Here is a 19,387-nt window from a genome sequence, read left to right as displayed (position 1 = left end):
GGATTTCTCTTTTACCTTCACCTCCCCACACACACACACATGCTTTTCCTTCTTTGAGCTCAGCAGGCAGGCCAGCCAGCAGAAAAAATAATTCAAGAAATGACCAAAAGAGAATGAGAAGAGGGGGGAAAGAATTAAATCATCATCATCATCTCAAGGAGGCACTCTGACATATGCAGGCTGCCTGGCAGCAGCAAAAATAATCTGAAGAAGTGGGAAGAAATCTCCCCCAAAATAAAGGAGAAAATGAGAAAGGAACTGAGGGGAGGTACAGCAAACAGGCAGGCAGGTAGAAATCCAAGATGGAGGGCATCAGGAACAACTGCAGCAAAGAGCACTCTACAGTGGGTTCCAGGCACTGTACAAATTCAAAAGTTCCACTACAGACATTCTGATTGGTTGCTGACAACCCTTGCAGTGATATTGGATGAAAAATTTCTCTAGTGTTTTGACAGACAAGGGATGAAAGGACAGGGAAAGATTACACAAAAGGGGAAATGCAAAAGAAAAATGAAATATTTGTGTACCCCTCTTTCAAAAACATCAATCATTTGTATTTAGAGAGCTTGCTTTTGACAGTCATCAGAGGAACACAGATTACATGGAAAACAGCCTCTTATATTTTCAGTCTTTCGTTTAGACATTAAAGGCCCATCTCTAGTTCCATTTTCACTTCTGTGAGAATATAAGATTTTCTTTTTAAGGTACTGAAATAACCAGTATTGGATATTGCATACCTTGGTGGGGGACTGGGCTAGTTGGGATATCGTTTGCTGGCCTCTGTCAAGGTTTAAGGTCTCAATTCACTGAGACCTTTCTTAAGTATTGTGGAAAGCACACTTTGTAATGTTCAATTATAGGCATCATATGAATATTAATTGCAATCAATGAATGAAGAAAACTTTTGTTTATAAGTTTCTTGAGATTAACAGATATCTACTGTAAATAATATTTACATGCCATTAAGTTAATTTCTAAATAAATATATTCGTAACTTGTGGGTGTATTCTAGGTATTGCAAATGACACTGGAGGGATCACTTTGATACCAATTTCAGTCAACTTGTCTGAAGACTCTAAAGCAGACCACCACGACCAACCCCCTCTCACTGCTCAAACTTTAATGAACATGTCTCCAAGTCAACATATGATGCAGGAACAGGAGCCTTATACAGCAGGAAGCAAACCAAAGAAAACTGGATCTCTAGCACTGTTTTTTAGAAAGGTAGAAATATTCTAGATTTTTTTAAAAGTCTAAAAACTGGGGGGGGGGGAAGGCAGAAAGTAAATAATAGGAATAACTCAAGCAAGCTATTATATACCATATGCTGTATACTGTATTTAAGGAGATTGACAGTACAAAATTATACAAAAAAAATATATGCTCAAAATCTAAAGATCTGCATGCACAAGTGGAAACACCAATTTTGGAGAAAAACTGGCAAGTGTTTGAAGTCCAGTTCAGGATGACTAGTGTTTAGGTGAGTTTAGGCAAGAGCATGTGATGTTACGTAAATAAAGGAGGCTGTTCCCCAGCCCTACATCCCTTGGAGGAAGAAACTAGAAATATTACAGGAAAATCACTTTCTATCAAGCTTTAGTTCAAACAATCTTTCAAACTTGCCTGTTTCCATTTCTAGTCTATACAGTGGTGCCTTGCTTAACGATTTTAATTGGTTCCAAAAAAACATCGCTAAGCGAAACACGTTTTCCCATAGAGATGCATTGAAAACCAGATAATCCGTTCCAATGGGAACGGATTGCCGTCCTTAAGCGAAAATCACCATAGGAAACATCGCTAAGCGATACAATGTTCCCCCATTGGAATACATTGAAGCCTATTCAGTGCATTTCAATGGTTTTGCGATGTCCATTTTTGCAATTGTAAGTGTGCCTTAAAAGGTTCAAAAGCTGTTTTAAATGCTTGGATTCATTAGAGCACCTTGTAAAACGTGTGCAAACTTAATTTGGCTTTGTTCTGAGCTGTCAAACTTGGGTTCAATGCATTCCAAAGGGTGAGAAAAAAATTCAACAAAAATTAACGAAGATTCAGAACAAAGCCAAATTAAGTTTGCACACGTTTTAGAAGGTGCACTAATGATTCCAAGCATTTAAAACATTTTTGAACATTTTAAGACACTTTTTAAATTGCAAAAACGGACATTGTTAAGCGAAACAGGGGACCCAAAATGCATTCGCTATGCGAAGCATGGTCTCAAAATCGCTAAGCAAAAATCACCCAGAGGAAACATCGTTAAACGATGCGGAAAATTCTTTTTAAAAATCCATCGTTAAGCGAATACATCATTAAACGAAGCAATCGCTAAGCGAGGCACTACTGTATTTAACTACAAATCTGCCATACAGTATTTGCTTGTCCTAGGGCATGTGGCAAGGAGGATAAAAAGCCAGTGTTTATCCAATATAAAACAAAGAAAACATATGCAGTATGGGTAGTTTAAAAACAAGGTGGTGGCCTGATACACTGGCTGAAATGACTAGCTGCCTAGAAACAACTTGATGTTATACCTATGGTAGCTACAGTTGCACCAAGGTAGAAATGTTGTCTGTGAAGTACAGTGGCATATTGCACAGTCAGTCAAAATGGGAACTGTGGGGCCACTTGTGCATTTGCCTTGCATGGTCCTTGTTTATAACAGCATAATATTAAATTACACCTGGATGTACTGGATTCTGACCACTCTGTTTTCCTACCTGCTGAAACATTTAAATTGCCTAGAAAGGTCCACTAGAGGCAAATTGTAACACTTCATTGGTAGCCAGGAATTTGTCTTTACAACTCCCAGAGTTCAGCATTATCTAAAAGGGTTTGGGTCCAATATGTCAGCAGCCGCACCTTTCTAAAAGGTCGCTAAAGCACCAGCTATCTTTGAATTTGAATCATCCAATTCTAAACCCCTTCCTGAACAGCCTGCCCAGTGCCATCTTCCCTCTCCACAGGGGCAGTAGTTTCTTGTAATTAGGAGGTCATGAAAAGATTAACTGCATAGTAGACAGTTGTGTAGGCATCCTTCAGTCTCGAGAGACTATGGTAATGTGCTTTGTATGGAGGACGTGGAACAGCATCTAGTGTGGTTGAGAAGGCCAATTCGAGAGTGACAGTTACTTCCACACTGAAGACAAATACAATCTGTCCCCTGTCCAGCTCCCTGATTTTGCTTCAACGCTGTATGCAAAGCTTGAGTGTCCTCTCCAGAGTACGAAGCCTGGGTAAAATAATATGACGCATAGGCTGTTACCCAAGTAGCAAATCCCCCCCCCTCTCCACATCTCTGAAATAGTCCAATGGAAAGGCAAGAGCCATTCCAAGTGGTTCCAGCAACGTCACAGGAGTTGCCAGAACAACACGAACTGCCTCCCGGACTCCGGCTTTGGTTTTCGCCTCAAGGTTAACTCCTGAAGCCTTTTCCATCAGTGGATATAGCCACAAGGCAGTGGAGGTTTGAAATCAGAGTTTTCCTTCTCTTGAGCAGGTTTTTGAAGGGGATGAAGAAAGTTGACCTCATACCACCAGACGCAGGCAGAAGAGATCTCTCTTGTGAAAGTGCAGTATTTTGATTCACTTGCTATTTAAAATATCCCAGTAATACTGGACAAGCAAATTGTGGCCGTCCAAATCTTGTTGGACTTCACCTGCTGTCATCCCTTACTTTGCTTAAGTTGGCTAGGACTTATGGGAATTACAGTTCGACAGCATTTCCAGGGCCACCAGTTGCCTACTTTTTCTATAAAAGCACATGTTACATTTGTAGCATTGTATTGATCAGTAAAACTATATCATTACTGTATTTGTGTTTTAGCATACAGCCCCACTGATACAGATACCCATTGATATGGAATTCACTGTCTTTGCAAAATCTGATCTAGGGCCTTGAAAATTATGTAGGCTAATTTTCTACCCCCATCCCTCAGATTCTTTTTGCCTTTCTAATTCAGTAGTCAAACATGTGTTTTATATAGTTCTGCATTTTATTTTATTTTCTCAGGTTTATCATCTGGCAAGTGTGCGATTACGTGACCTATGTTTAAAGCTGGATGTTTCCAATGATTTGCGCAGGAAGATATGGACATGCTTTGAATTCACATTAGTTCACTGTACGGACCTAATGAAAGACAGACACTTGGATCAGCTACTCCTCTGTGCTTTTTACATCATGGCAAAGGAAAGGAATTTAGAATGTGATGTTGTATTTCCATCTTGGGAACTGTTTTACTAATGCATAAGATGCACAAAGCTATGAATGCAGAATCTATGCATCTGAGTAGTTTCTTCAAAGCCATATGTTAGTTGTCCTTTTCACTGTGGACCAGTTAACTAGAATGTTATTTAGAAGGTAGAGAGCACTCCACTTTTCATTGCTGTAGTGACTTGGATTAGTTATATGCAAAGCATTTATATGCAGAGAATATTTCTAATTAGAGATGGGAATGAACCACAGCTTTGGCGGTTAGTGCTGGTTTAGCTGTCAGCCCAACAAGTGTTACGCGGTTCTATTGAGGTTCCGAGCCCTGCCTCCTCTGGTGGGCACCCACTCAGAGACAGCACCCAGCTTTCCTGCCCCACCTCCTCCAGGTGCTACATTTGAGTAGGTGCCCACCAGAGGAGGAGGCAGGGCTCGGAACTGTGTCAGAACCATGTAACACCTGTTGGACTGACAGACAGACTGCTGAACCCGCAGTTCATGCCCATTTCTGTTTATAGTATCAAGGTATTTCCCAAATGCTCTCACACTACACCGTTAGTCTCTTTCTAAAGTATATTTTCAATTTGTTCATCTTTATTGTAGCACAGATCCCCTTTATGGAATCTCTTAATGCATATTTCAGTTCTTAAGTATTATTGTGTGGAACAATATATATTATATTTTTATAATTCCATCTTATTTGCGTCTTTTGAATTGTGAAATGAATTGTGAAGGAAGGAATTTAGCATACCGGAGCTTGTAAATGTAAGGAAATGCAATATACTAGGCAGGCTCTTAAAAATAGACTCTTCTCCATGGTTTTATTATTCATGTAATTGTGCGGTGGAAGATCCCCATTCAAAACAATTGCTGGACAAAAGTAAGACCAATGATCCTGCTGTGATTCAGCTGCGAGCCCAGTAATATTTATAAAACATGTGAACAGGAGATTAGATTGTGCAACAAAAAAAGAGTATAGTTAAAAATGGTGGTGACATAAAGTGGCTGGTTATGTAGCTTCCCTGATGGGACATCTCCATAACTGGTTTCCTTTAAATATTTATGGGATGTTTGGAGTCTTACTGTCAGCCACCTTTATTTGCAACCCAATCTAACTCAACCATTTGAGATGATCTGAGACGATCCTTGAATGCAGAACACTCATCAGTTTTTGTTTGCTGTGACTAAAGTCTCAGTAAAGTCTGTTGCAAGGAGGTAAAGCATCTCCTTGAACTTCATGCAGTCATGTTTATATACTGTATGTAACAATACTTGCCTGCTACATAACTTCTTGTGCAGTGTTGAATGAGCAGCCAAGGATTTCCTCAGTTGTAGGCATGGCTTAGCATGCAGCACAAAAAACTGTAGGACGAGGCCTCAGAAACTCTATTTGGTGCATAGCAGCTCTCCACTAAGATCTTTTATTCCTGGTGGATATAGAATAATGCTTTTCATGTATAAGCAACTTGATTACTTTTTGTGCAGGTGTCCAAAGAAGAAAGAACTTTTCAGGACATAATGAAAAGCTATAGAAACCAGCCACAGGCAAATAGCCATGTAAGTACATTTCTTCAAACAGACATTAACTGTTCTCTTTATGTATACAAATTATGTTACTTACCTGTTACTTATATTGCCTTCACTTCTGAGTCTATTTTCAGTAGTTTAAGAGCAATAAGAAAATTTGCCTTTTCCTACGTTCAGGTCTACAGAAGTGTCTTATTGAAAAAAATGTCCCAAAAGGCCACATTATGTATTAAACAAGAAGAGATGTCAGAAGAAGGTGAGTGAATGGTTATTGTACTATTTTCAGCTTATTTGAAAGGCAAAAAGGAAAGCAACCTTCTCTTGAATATGAACTTGAAGCCCAGTTTTGAAAATCTAATAAAATAATATGGCTGTACGGTTTGTAGCGGAAGAGCATACGACTCAAAAAAGGCTGATAACTATTAAATCTAGCCCTTTTACTGGGGTGAGATACCCACATCAAAACAGCTGTAGCAGATTATAGAAAAGGAATAACAGCATGAGAGAAAGAAGAGTGTATGGACAGCTGGAACGACACATGCAAATAATGCCATGCACTGTAAGAAAAGATTGAAAGTGAAGTAGTATACCTGTCTCATCTGATCAGAGACTACACTGTAGGTTATGATGGTGGGCTGTGATATTAGACCATATCTAAAATTAGATTTTAGGCCACAGTCAAGAATAGAATGAGTTTAACTGTATGAAGTGTAGAAGTTCTGAAGTGTTCCAGGATATTTATTTATTTATTTATTTTATTTATTTAATTTATATCCCGCCTATCTGGCCCACCGGACCACTCTAGGCGGCTTCCAAATATAAAATCAAATAATAAAACATAGACAAATACATAATAATCAAACAAGAACAGCAGTAAAAATAAAAAGGAAAAGTAAGAAAAAATCAAGAGTTGGCTGGAGGGAAGGCCTGAATAAACAGCCATGTTTTTAATTGGGTTTTAAATTTAGATAACCACCTGGCAGATATCCTTTGATTTATATTTCTGCTTTGAACAGGGAGTTGGACAAAGGACTTATAGGCCCCCTCCAACTTCATGATTCTATGATAATACGGATCCCAAACAGGTCAGCTTTATTCAACACCAAATAAGGCACTGGAAATACATGGCTCTAAGGAAACCTGATTTAGTGTAGCACAAAAAAGAAATGTCTTGCATAGTATTTTCTTTAGATGTGGAAAAGCCATTCTTGAAGCATACTGGAAATGTCTCTTCTTCGGTTCTATCTGTATTTATGGAGTGGATGATTACGCTCTATATATGTTAAGCATTTTTTATTATCAGCATAGTAGTATTCATGCTTAATCCAAAGAAAATGCCACTTTGTTCTGTGGGGCCTACTCCAAGATCTACTGCAAACAGCACAGTGGGGCAAACTATTATTGAGATCAACCAAAATGTTATAAATGTTTTCAAGATCTCCAGTTCTCTAGGTGTCTTTGATTCCAGATGTTTTACTTAAGGGTTCATTCATGATATGAACTGGCATACCAATTAGAAAGGCATCTTTCTAAGGCGGGGAAAGATATCTTAAATTCAGTATGTCACAAACTGATTAGATGACTAGTTGTTTCACATATTTCAAATGTGCAAACCCCATTTATAACACCACTTAAACTACAGTCCTTTAGCATTTTACTCTTCCTTTCTTTTTAGCAGATTCTCAGGGAACGGTGAAATATTCACAGGTGACAAACCCGGAAAGTTCAAGAGATTTGGAGGAGGACGAGAGAGGTGACCTAATAAAATTTTACAACACCATCTATGTAGGAAGAGTGCAGACCTTTGCACTGAAATACAGTGCTTCCAACCATGATCATGTGGTATGTGAATTTCACATGTTACTTTCTGTGTAGAGTTTAGAAATAGTTACAGTGGGGTCTTGACTTGAGAACTTAATCCGTATTGGAAGGCGGTTCTCAAGTCAAAAAGTCTGTAAGTCAAGTCTCCATTGACCTACAGTGCATTGAAAACCGATTAATCCCGTAACAGGCTGTTTTTGTTCCATTTTGGCTTTTTTCTGGTCTGTAAGTCAAATCTCAGGCTGCAAGTCAAACCTAAATTTTGCGGCCAGAGAAGTCTGTAACTCAAAAAGTCTGTAAGTCAAGCCGTCTGTAAGTCAAGGGTCCGCTGTATATTACCCTAAGTATAAATAAGAATTTTGAAACTTACATTTCAACTGGCATGAATTTTCCTTTTGATTTATAAAATCTTTGCCTTCTAAACTTACAATTTACTGGATGTTGTAAGTTGCAAACCAACATAGGATGCTGCGAAGTAATTATTTCCTAGAGAGGAAGTAATCACACAGCTCTAACATTCAGTTATTCAGTATACACAAACTGTATTTCCTACTTAAAACAAAGAACTGTGAGAGGAGAGGACAGTGAGATTGACCAAGCCTGTATCATTCCTCATCCTGAACCACAGCTCTGCTGCAGTGTTTCCAAATTGGTTTTATGTACAGTACATTGTGAGCAGTTCATCTGTCAAACTTCTTATCTGCAGGTCAGAGGAATGCAGGGGATTGAATCAGTGTTGTCTTGGTGGCTAGTTTTATATGCAGTTCCTCTTAACAGACTAAGGAGATGCACATGAAATGGCCAGAGTTAGTCCCAAGGAGAATTCTGAGAAATGCATTCTCCTGTTTGGCACAGAAGTATTTAACAGTGAGTGAAGTCTTATTATGTGGAAGACAGGCCTCATGTTGCTAGGTTTTTTTAAAAAACATTCTCATCTTGAAGGTCTTCCTCAGTTTTTCCTGCCTTCCCTCCCTGAAGAAGTTGGTCCCACTTTTCTTTTTCTTCTGCATTGCTTTTTCCTTGGTTCTTCCTCTTTCTTCCTTTCTCTCCCTTCCCCTTATGATTCAGATGAGAAAGCACAGCTAAAGGTTTGAATAAAAAACAGACTGAGCACATTAGGATCACCAAAACACAACCTGGAAGTGCATCCCAAATTGAGAGGAGCTTTTTCAGTGAGTAATCTTTCTGCAAGTCTAGCTGGTATCCAAGTAAGTCATTTAACACTTCCTGTTATGTACATTCATTGTCATGAAGGGCAGTTCAGCTGACAGACTTCTTTAATGGATACTCAAGGCCTAATACTGCTCTGTGGAAGCACTGATATTAAAGCCTGTTCCTCTCTAGATCACAAAATGCTGGCAGGTAGGGTTTTCATTTTCCACAGACAAAAATCAAAAGCAGTAGCCACCAGAGGGTGCCAACGGAGCAGTTAGAGAACATTAGTTTTGTTTCCCTCCTGCTAGAGACTATGTTTCTGTTTTACCAGTTTCAAATTATAGCAGAGCTGATGTGGCTGTGGCTGATGAAGATCCTCTTGGTCAGATTCTTCAGACTCAAAGGACAGGAATGTGCCTTCTAAGTACAGTGGGCCTGTCATCTGATAGAGGACTTCTGAAGAACAGGGATGTTGGGCCCTCCAGAGGCCCCCTGGCACTAAGTCCCCAGACTGATAATTCTTACCATCTAGCAATGAGGAGTTGGGATACTGGTTCCTCACATGGACTGAAGGAAACCAGGCCCAGTGTGGTTCTTCAGTTATGGATTGAGAATAACTGTTGCAGCCCATGATAACAAGGTGCCATACTCCCACTGCAGTGATGTTAGCCATTTTGTTTCTTTTGGTCTTGTTCTGCAGTTTGTCAGGGTCCTCTTTGGCTTTGTCTTAGGAAGTATTAGCTACCTCTCCAAGTTTGGTGTCATCTGCAGATCTGTTGAGCATCTCCTCCACACTCTCATCCAAGTTATTTATAAAAATATTGAAGAACACAGGGCCTAAGAATTCTTTTGTATTCCACTTGCTACTTCTCTCTTCTTTGGCTTACCTTATTTGTTTGAATTGTACAGTAACCAGGGGAAACATATAATATGCTTCTCTGAGTTGCTGAGCATCAGAATTATATTTTGGCTATGAACAGTTGACAAAAATAAGCCATTCAGATCAAGATATAGTTGATGTAGCTATTTGGTGGTGATTTATTTGGTGATAAATAATGGGTGCAGCCAGAAGGACCCCTGCATATATTTTAGCAACCATAGCCTGGCAAATTAAACAAATAATATACCAGTATTTGTCATTTTTGAGCTTGTGTCTTTCTGTTAACTCCTGTGTTTGTAATATTAGAAGAATAGACTTCTTCCAGCTAAGTGTGCAATTTTTCTTTTCAAGGTGGAAGCACTTCCCCTTTCCCCCTTTCCTAGCATCAAACAACAACCAGTGTCTCCTCGGCGGATATCTCAGCAACACTCTGTTTACGTTTCGCCACATAAGAATGGCACTAGCTTAACGCCTAAGACAGCATTGCTATATAAATTCAATAGGAGCCCTTCTGAGGTGAGTTGTATGATTTTGACATCTGATTTGAAAAAGTCATTTCTGTTGGTTGGCTTCTAGACTGATTTGTTGATCTTTTATTGAAAGACTCTAATGGGAGATACATGGTACAGATTAAGTATTTTGGATTGAAAACTTTAGGAATGGTTGTATAAAATCTGTTAAAACCATAACTTTTGGAATACGTTACCAACTGAGATATGCCAGGGAATCCTTATGTTCAGGAAATTCATGAAAACAGAATTATTCAAAGCTGCCTCCAACAACTGATTCTCCCGGATGCTGTTAATTTTATTTTTTTTTTCTTGTTCTTTCTTTCCTCCTTTTGTATGAAATTTAGACTTATACTTGTGAATCACCATATTGTTGAATGTGTTTTATTATATGGGGTTTTAATGTTTAACCTGTAAACCACCAAAATGCTGCTTGAATTAATGTGGTATTAAATAAATTTAATTAATTAATATACTATAATCTATTTTTATATAGAGAATCTAATAAAGCAATTTTTATATTTTTAAAATATCATAATTTTCTTATCTGTTTTGATTTTAATACTTTCAATTTGGCAGAGTTTGAAGGAAATCAACAATATGATTAAACAAGGAGGACAGCGACCAAAGAAGAGAGCAATATCAATTGATAGTGACACAGAATCACCAGCAAAGAGACTGTGCCAGGAAAATGATGATGTTTTACTTAAACGTCTGCAGGATGTTGTCAGTGAAAGAGCAAATCATTAATTGCTATGAAGACCAAATCTTCAATATCTTTCACATATGGTTCAAATCCTATTCCTCTCTCAACTTACTGTTTTTGCTTATAGTAGGTGGAAAACAGACCGAAGCACATACTGGTTGAAATGTATTGCTTCTGTGATGCCGCAGAAGTGGAATTTTAGAAAAAACACTAGACTTTATCTACAGCTCACAGAGGCACATGCAATTATTTTGAGATTGGTTAGAACATGGATTATATAGCATGCTGTACATTTCGTATGTGGCAGTATGCTTTTGAGCTTGTTGTTCTGAAAGTGCAAGTCCATTCCAGCCTTAAGAGAGTCTTAGCTTTTCTGATTGTAGCCATAACTTATTAGGGAAAGGAGTCAAGTCAATTATTTCTTAGACTGATTATTCCCTTGATTTATTGTTCACTTTTTAAAACATACTTTGGTTTTCATTCTTTAAAAGAAAACTATTCTCTCCTATGCATTATTTTAATGTGGAGTAATATCAGAACAAGGTATGTTCTGCTTACTAATTACTACAGTGAATCCAAATAATTATCTCCCAAAATTTAAAATGGAAAGGCATCCCCTTTTTATCCAGAGTGTGGAAGGTGTTAATTGGTTCCAAAAAAATCAACGTTGTGTGAAACATCGTTCTGTGAAACACCATTTCCCATAGGAATGCATTGAAAACCGGTTAATCCGTTCCAATTGGAACGGATTGCCATCGCTGAGTGAAAATCCCCATAGGAAACATCGCTGTGTGAAACAATGTTTCCTCCATTGGAATGTATTGAAGCCGACTCAATACATTTCAATGGCTTTGCGAAGTCCTTTGCGAAAAGGGAGATCGGGAAAGGGCTCTTTGATCTCCGTTTGCCTTTTAAAGCTCTTCCCGATCTCCCTTTTCGCTCCTGTAAAAGTGTCTTACAATGTTTGGAAGCCGTTTTAAATGGTTGCAATGGTTAGCCCACCTCCTGAAACCTATGCAAACTGATTTTGGTGTTGTTCTGACACTTCGTTAATTTATGGTAATTTTTTGTTTTCCCCCCTCATTGAACTCCATTCTAGGTTTTTTGCTGTCTTTCATAAAAATCTAATTAGTTTTAAGGGATTTTATCCCTTATCAATATTACAAGATTCAGTAGTCTTTCAAATATACTGGCCTAAAGGGATCACAAGATCAAACGTGACCAAAACTAACAATCAGGGTAGTACAATAGAACGTGTGTATTTATGCTTTCCTAATTGACAATGGGAAAAAAGTCACAAGTGTCACAGGATCCACTTTTTGGCTTTTTATAAAATAAGGAGCCCTGTATAACAACTTTGGAAAAGATATGTTTTACCTTCTGAAATATCTGAAATAATCTGTTTGTTACATTATGAAATGTAACATTAAATGTATTCTGTACAGCTTCAGTGATATTTACAGTTATTTTTCATGCACTTGTCTCATAGTTGATCTTAATTTCTCATTCATATTTTTTCTATTGATCTGCCTTCCAGACAGATTCTCAGGTCCGATAAAGACTGATGCTAAAATTCTTAACCAATCATGATTTAATAGTTTATATTTATTTTATTTTATGACGAGAACTTTTGTAACTTAGTATTAGTAGCAGTTTGGTCTGGAAGAAGCTCCAGATTGAACGTTGAGGTTCATGAAAACATTTTTAAAACCTTTCTAATACTTCAGAAGCATTTTTGTAAATATTTATCTTAATTAAAAATATTTTATATTGATTGCTATGATTTTGATTATTTTATTCTCTACCTTCTGTGTGAATAATATATATTAGTTTTCCAGAGTATAAGATTTCTGTTGCTAAAATATCATCCTAGTACAGAACTGGACAGATGAAAGAATGTGAACATTGAAACAAATGGGCGAGTACCAACTGAGAGCAAGAGACACATTCCTTTTCTACTGTTTTGTGCCCAGGTTTATTCTGTGTTTCTATACATTTTTGTAAAGTTCAATGGCACCAGAAATAGGCTGGAGAACACAGGAACTGCATCTTCTGTTTCATTACAGACTTGTAGCAGGATCTGTGGGCCCTTCATGCCTATTGCCCTGAAACTCAGTTTGGGGAGGATGAGCCAATTGACAGTCTCCTTGCTAAAGTCAAGCCAGTGAGCCCCCATCATGTTTCCCAGAATATACATGTTAGAGGTCTAGTCCTTTGGGCAGGGCTTTGCTCCTGTAATAGGAACCTCACCAGCAATGCAGAAATAGTGGCCTTTGTCTGGGTGGAATTGCCTAAGGCCAGGGGCCTGATAGAAATGGGGATGGGGCCTGGAAGCAGCCCCCTCTCTGCTTGGCCAAGCTCCTATCTACTTGCCCCCACCAGCGGATCCTAAGGAGTCCCCCCAAAATTCTACCACTTGCCACCACCTGCTCATACTTAAGGAGAGTAGCTGTTAGCCCACCAGGTTAGGGGTTCCCAGAGGCCCACAGATACCCTACCCCAAACTGGAGATCCAAAAAACCCTCCAAAACATCAAACAGGGAACTAATTTGCTTCCTTCATGAGAGATTTTCATAGCTTTGGGTGACCACCAAGAAAGTCTTCTTACATTTATGTATTTGCCTCTGAAACTTAAACAGAATGCATTAATGTAATAAAGGCTTGTGCTAAAATAAGACTCTTTGGAAAGCTGTTATCTGTGGTGTTTTGAATTAAGCTATTGTTCAAAGGTTGGTTAAATAGCTCAGTGGTTTGTGTATCTGTATCTGTTTGCGGAGCCAAAGGTTGGGAGTTTGATTCCACTCTGTGCCTCCTACAGGTAGAGCTAGCCTGTGTGGCCTTGGGCAAAGCTGCACAGTTCCAGAATGCCCCCAGAAGAAGGGAATGGTAAACCACTTCTGAACATTGTTTCCTGGAAAGTCCTGAAAAAGAGTCACCATAAGTCAGAATTATCTTGAGAGCACATTATTATTATTGCTCAAAGAAGGAAACATAAATTTCCACTGAACACAACCCTTGGGTGTGTTTCAGTAAACCTTTGGCTTCCTGCCACAGCTGTCTATTCTTTTATGAGAAACAAAAATACTGTACAGAAAAATAGATTTAGCCTTTGTTTAAGAGAAAATGAAACTTGGGTGGAAAACAGAAAATAGAATTTTGTTAGGAGTGGAAATTTTTATAAGTTTAGAGATTAATGGTTGCCTAATATGGCCATTTAAGACATTATACTCAATAATCAGTTACTAGATGAGCTGTAGGGCAAATCTCGCAGCCAAACCAACTGAATTATAGAAAGTAATGCTGTCAGCACCAACCTGTGCAAAAGGAAAAAAACAGTTGTGTAGTTTAGCCTCAGATATTTTCTACACCAGTCACTCTGTTAGAGAACCAAATCCCAAGTATGGTACCAAAACAACAGAAGCTTAGCAATGGTGGGAACCATTTAGACGCCTAGAGTGGTCCTCACCGACCAGATAGGCGGGGTATAAATTAAATAAATAAATAAAATAAACCAGCTATTGGTGGCATACCAGTTTCATAAGCACCATATAATGCTAGTAGAAGAATGGTCTAAAATACTGGAAGTTTGCGGGGGGGGGGTGTCTTGTCACTGCAACTGACTAGCATTACACAAACGAAATAGACTGCTTGCCAGGGACCTAAAACATCAACAAACCAGTGTCAACCCAGGAGTGCCAACTCAACATCAAAGATTTGGAAAATCACAGCCATCTGTTGGATCTAAGAGCTTGTGGAGTGCAAAGATTCATTGGGAATGGGGAACATTATCCAGCTCATCTTTGCATTTCAGCACAAGATTTTGAGAAAATTCACCAAGTATCATTGCCCAAACTGAACCTCCATGGTACACCACAAAGGAGGTAGTAGCTACAGAACTCAATAAACTTCTTATATTTAAGAATATGCCAGGAATGATTCTGCAGTATGTTAGTTGTGAAGCACTAAACACACACATTTTAGAACTTTCCATTAACAAACTAAAAGAATTAGGGTCTTCATCACGTCTATTGTTAGGCATGCAAAATCCTCATAGTAAGCACTTCAAAGGAGGCCAGAAGAATTTTGGAAATCCTTCACATTTGAACCTCACAGTTTGACCACTCTTGATCACTCTTAAACAGACTTCCTTATATCTTGGGGTGAAAAGTAGTCTAGTGGTTACCAGAAAGGCCTGGAAGGAGAGAGTGGCCCAGAAGGAGAGAACTAGAAATAGGTCCTAAGTGGTGCCCCCTCACCTCTGGAACATGTTACCCCCTGAGATTCTCCTGGTAAACTCAGTGGGAGTTTTATAGAACAAGCTGAAGACTTCGTTCTTCAAGCAGGCCTCTCCCCCCTTCCATTACTTAGTTTCTTGTGTTTTACCATCTTGACTTTGCTCATCTCTCTTCTTTGTTTTGATATTGTTTGTTTTTATTCTTGGTTTTATATTGCTCGGACTGTAAACCGCCCACAGTAGATTCGTTTAGAATCTAGGTGGGTGGGATGAATGAATGAATGAATGAATGAATGAATGAATGAATGAATGAATGAATGAATGAATGAATGTTATGTTTAGGCACTCATGAACAGTACTTTAGAAGAGAAGTATTTTTAGTTAATGTACTTTGCTCAACGTTTTCACAACCACATTTTTTAAAAAGGACCAAAATTAAAATTTTAATAATTATTCCCCTCTGCCTTTTTTAAAAAAATCAGTATGGGTTACATTAAGTACATTAAAAAAATTAAAATTAAATCCATGTATTATGATTTTTCAATAACACAACAATAAAATGATTGGAAATGGTTGGCTGCGAAATCTCAAACATAAATTCTTGTCATAGATGTTGTGATATTCAATATGTAACATGTCTTTTCTCTTTAATGGATAACCTTGGAAGGAACCTCATGTGTTCCCTGTAGTCAATTAGCCTTATAAATGTAGTTTGTTTCACCCTCACATTCACACCCTCCCTCGGATGGTGCAAAGCTACGAGCAAGGCAGAACCTTTTGAGTTTGCCTCTTATCGGTGTTACCTTGACTGCTGTTGCTTATTTTGCTCAATTATATGGTATGTAATATGTTTTAGATGTTATGTTTCTTTATTAGGGATTCCCGTATACCTTTTCCCTAAGAGACTTAGTAAAGTATATTTTGAACAACTTATCTCGGTGTCTCGGCAACCTCCTTCAATATATTTTTTCAACAATAGATAACTAGTAAGGACAGATCCTGAAGCTGAGGCTCCAATACTTTGGCCATCTCATGAGATGAGAAGACTCCCTGGAAAAGACGCTGATGTTAGGGAAGTGTGAAGGCAGGAGGAGAAGGGGATGACAGAGGATGAAATGGTTGGACAGTGTCATTGAAGCGACCAACATGAATTTGACCCAACTCGGGGAGGCAGTGGAAGACAGGAGGGCCTAGCATGCTCTGGTCCATGGGGTCACAAAGAGTTGGACACGACTAAACAACTAAACAACAACAACAATGAACCAGTAAAACATCTAAAGAATCCACAATCCTACCCTTGTTCTGGGGTATAAATTATATGTTGGAAAAATTGTTGAAGGTATTAGTTTCCAAGTCAGGCAGACTAACTGTTAAGACTAGATGGGAACAACGTAAGAAGCCAAAGACCTACATTCCACTATTTCTAGCAATAAATAAGATAGTGAAAAACCATCTGCAAATGTCACATTTCCAACTTTCCACAGTGATTGGCTTCACATATTAATTGAACTAGATAAGAATGAAGTCCTGTCATTTAAGGGGAAAAACAAACATTGGAAATGTACATCTCTTTCTAGTGTTTGGGTTTATTTACTAATATACAAGTAGAACATGGGTGAAGAAAATCCCTACAGTAGGATACTTGCATCCCCCAAAATACCTTGTAGATTAGCTAATTCCTAGCTCTCTTTCTCATTTGCTCTCACTTCTTCATCTGCCAGGCTCCTCAGCTGACCAAATCAAATGGTTTACTCTATTCAAAATGCTGAATAAGTAATTGCCAATATCTCTTACATTAAAAGGTCTTTGCTTCCAAGAAGAAATACAACATGCTTCTCTCAAGAGGGATTTTCAATGCCCTGAGTGGTTGTCAATAAGGCCTTCTTTCATTTACTTGTATGTGTCTGAAATTTAAACAGAATATATTAACATAACAAAGGTTTGTGCTAAAATAAAACTCTTTGGATTGTTGTTATCTGTGAGTGTTTTGGAGCAGGCTATTGTCCAAAGGGGAAAAAATAAGGAGAGATTTCCATTGAGCACACTCAGAGATTTGGGTGTGCCTCAGCAACTCTTTGAATCCTTGGCACAGCTGACTGTTTATTTTTGAGAAACGAAACCAGAAAGTCAGCTTTAGCTTTCTATTTAAGAAAAAAAAACCTCGAGTACTGATGTGGGAAACCAGCATACAGTATTGTTAGGAATGGAAATTTTGTCTGAAGACAAGGAATGCACAATGTGTAGTGTTTGTAATTTTTTTGCCTTTTTGATAGACTGTGGTCCATGGTTCATGTCATTAGATCTGCTATGAGGATTCATTCATTAGGCAAAATGTAAACTGGTGGAGTTCCAAAATTGTAGCATTTCAGGCAATTAACTGTGAGTTCTCTTGCTAGTTATATATAAGATTCCTTAAGTTCAAGGCTAGACCAAAAAAAAAGCATGGAAATTTTTTTTACTGATAGAGGGCATGACTATATTCACTCTTACCTCCCTTCTTCTCTTTGAAAATAAAAAAGGGGGAATAAAATTGTTATTGTTGTCTAAGAGGCATTCCAAACTTTGCCTTTCAGCAGCAAGATATCACTAACAGACAGACATAAGAAATGCCTCAGCCATTTGGCTGAGAGCCATCAAACCCAACAGTGTAAAATTTGTCAACACTTCACCAGAGTGGCACTTAAAAACATACAATCTACACTTACGTGTTTCCTGTGGAAACAATTACTTGAAGCTGTGGACTTCCTAGAAAGAACAGCCCTCAACAACGTTTATTTGTAAAACTCCATCAGATAACTTCATTTTGGAGGCACTTTACTTGGATGAGCCAGAAATGCAATATAAAACATTTTAATTGATTCTGAGAGGCAGGTAGTGTGAGAGTGGGAGGGCACAAGACAAGGCCTCAAATGCAGAGATTCTAAAAGCCTGTGTAGCTCTCTCAACTGATAAGAGAACACAGTTTAAAAACATTAAAAGTTTTCCCAAAGGGATGCACATACCAAATGGAAAACCATGTGACTAACACGTGACTCTAAACTGAATTCTAAACCCCACAATCCATCACCCAGTTTCTTTCAATAGCATTACCATGCCCTAAGACAAATACTGAAATGCCTGAATTGATATTGACAAAGGACTTACCATAGGCATCACAAGCTTCATGGAGACTGCCTACGATCTTGACACTGATCATTTATCAGAAAGAGAGTCCACCAATGTTAAAAAATATTTTTAAAAATATAACAGCACCCGTAGTACTCCACACTTCTACACCCTAGATCTACCAAGTCCTCACTTGTCTTGCTCACAAGGTCATGCCCCAGAAGGTAGAAGAAATGAGAAGAGAATCAGCTATTTTGGATCTGATCCTAAGTAACATGAAAGGAACAAAGTGACAACAGTTGGAACTTTGGGTGGAAGTTACCATGCCATTCTGGGATTCATTGTACTGAGTAAAGGTAAAGCTGAGAAGAGTATAACAAGCATTCTGGACATTAGGGAAATGATTTTTAGTAAGCTTAAGAAATTAACAGCTGAAATCCTCTTGCTTTGTGTGGCAAGTTGGAACTAGAGTAGGCCAACTGAATCAGTGGAACTTATGGAGGAGTTGACTCACCATATCCCCAGTGATTCAGTGGGCCTACTCTAGTGCAGCCTACTGCATAAAGCAACAAGATTTTAACCCCTAGTTCACTAGGTTAGCTAATAGATGTAGAAACAAGGCTAGGAAGGCTAAGGCTCAACATATTCTCAGACTTTTAGATTAGATTAAAAACAACAGAAAGTGTTTTCCCCAATTATATTCAAAGCAGGAGACAGAACAAGAAGTAGTAGGTCTGCTGCAGAGAGATGGGAAAATGCTACTGAGCAACAGAGAGAAGGCAGAACTGTCGAACACCTACTTTGCCTCTATCATCTCTCATATGGAACAGGGTACTCAATCTAACATAGATATAATGAAGGAAAAAGTTGAGAGGTGGTTGCTACCCAAGATGGTTTGGGAACATTTGTCTACTCTAAATGAATTACTATATAATTTTCTGGAATTGCACCCAAGAGCACAAAAAGAGGTTTGCAAGTGTCATCTTAGAGTCTTAGAGTTTTGTCGACAATATTTGAAAATACTTGGACAATAGGGGAGATGCCTGAAGACTGGAGAGAATGAAACATCCTGTTTATCTTTTTAAAAGGGGGGGACATTTGGGTAGCTACCCATGGATCACCTTAACATCAATAGTAGCTAAGGGTCTAAGTCAGATCATTAGCCAGTCAGACTGTGAGTATTTAAAAACGATATCTGTGATTTCTGTGACCCTACATGGCGTTCTCAAAAAGAAATTGTAAGGAA

At 38.4% G+C, this 19,387-nt stretch overlaps 1 protein-coding gene across 3 annotated transcripts in view; it reads left to right on the top strand.

The window, feature by feature from the left end:
* Nucleotides 1-11,815, top strand: part of RBL1 (RB transcriptional corepressor like 1) — a 44,846-nt gene extending 33,031 nt beyond the window's left edge. Inside the window, exons 16-22 of one of the 3 annotated variants that reach the window (XR_012086215.2) lie at nt 1,013-1,224; nt 4,007-4,184; nt 5,691-5,761; nt 5,909-5,987; nt 7,407-7,573; nt 8,621-8,724; nt 9,939-10,074. Coding sequence is in view for 2 of the 3 variants with exons in the window: in XM_072997043.2 (XP_072853144.2) it covers nt 1,013-1,224; nt 4,007-4,184; nt 5,691-5,761; nt 5,909-5,987; nt 7,407-7,573; nt 9,939-10,103; nt 10,676-10,846 (1,043 nt within the window). In the remaining variant the exon portion in view is untranslated. Of the gene's footprint in view, nt 1-1,012; nt 1,225-4,006; nt 4,185-5,690; nt 5,762-5,908; nt 5,988-7,406; nt 7,574-8,620; nt 8,725-9,938; nt 10,104-10,675 lie in introns of those variants that run through there. The other 2 variants (XM_072997043.2, XM_072997044.2) reach the window with 2 other exon arrangements.
* The last annotated feature ends 7,572 nt before the right edge of the window (nt 11,816-19,387 follow it).

The sequence above is a fragment of the Pogona vitticeps genome, chromosome 4 (assembly GCF_051106095.1).
Source record: "Pogona vitticeps strain Pit_001003342236 chromosome 4, PviZW2.1, whole genome shotgun sequence".
Taxonomy (NCBI): domain Eukaryota; kingdom Metazoa; phylum Chordata; class Lepidosauria; order Squamata; family Agamidae; genus Pogona; species Pogona vitticeps.
The sequence above is the reverse complement of the archived record's forward strand: the minus strand, read 5'-3'. Positions and strand labels throughout refer to the sequence as shown.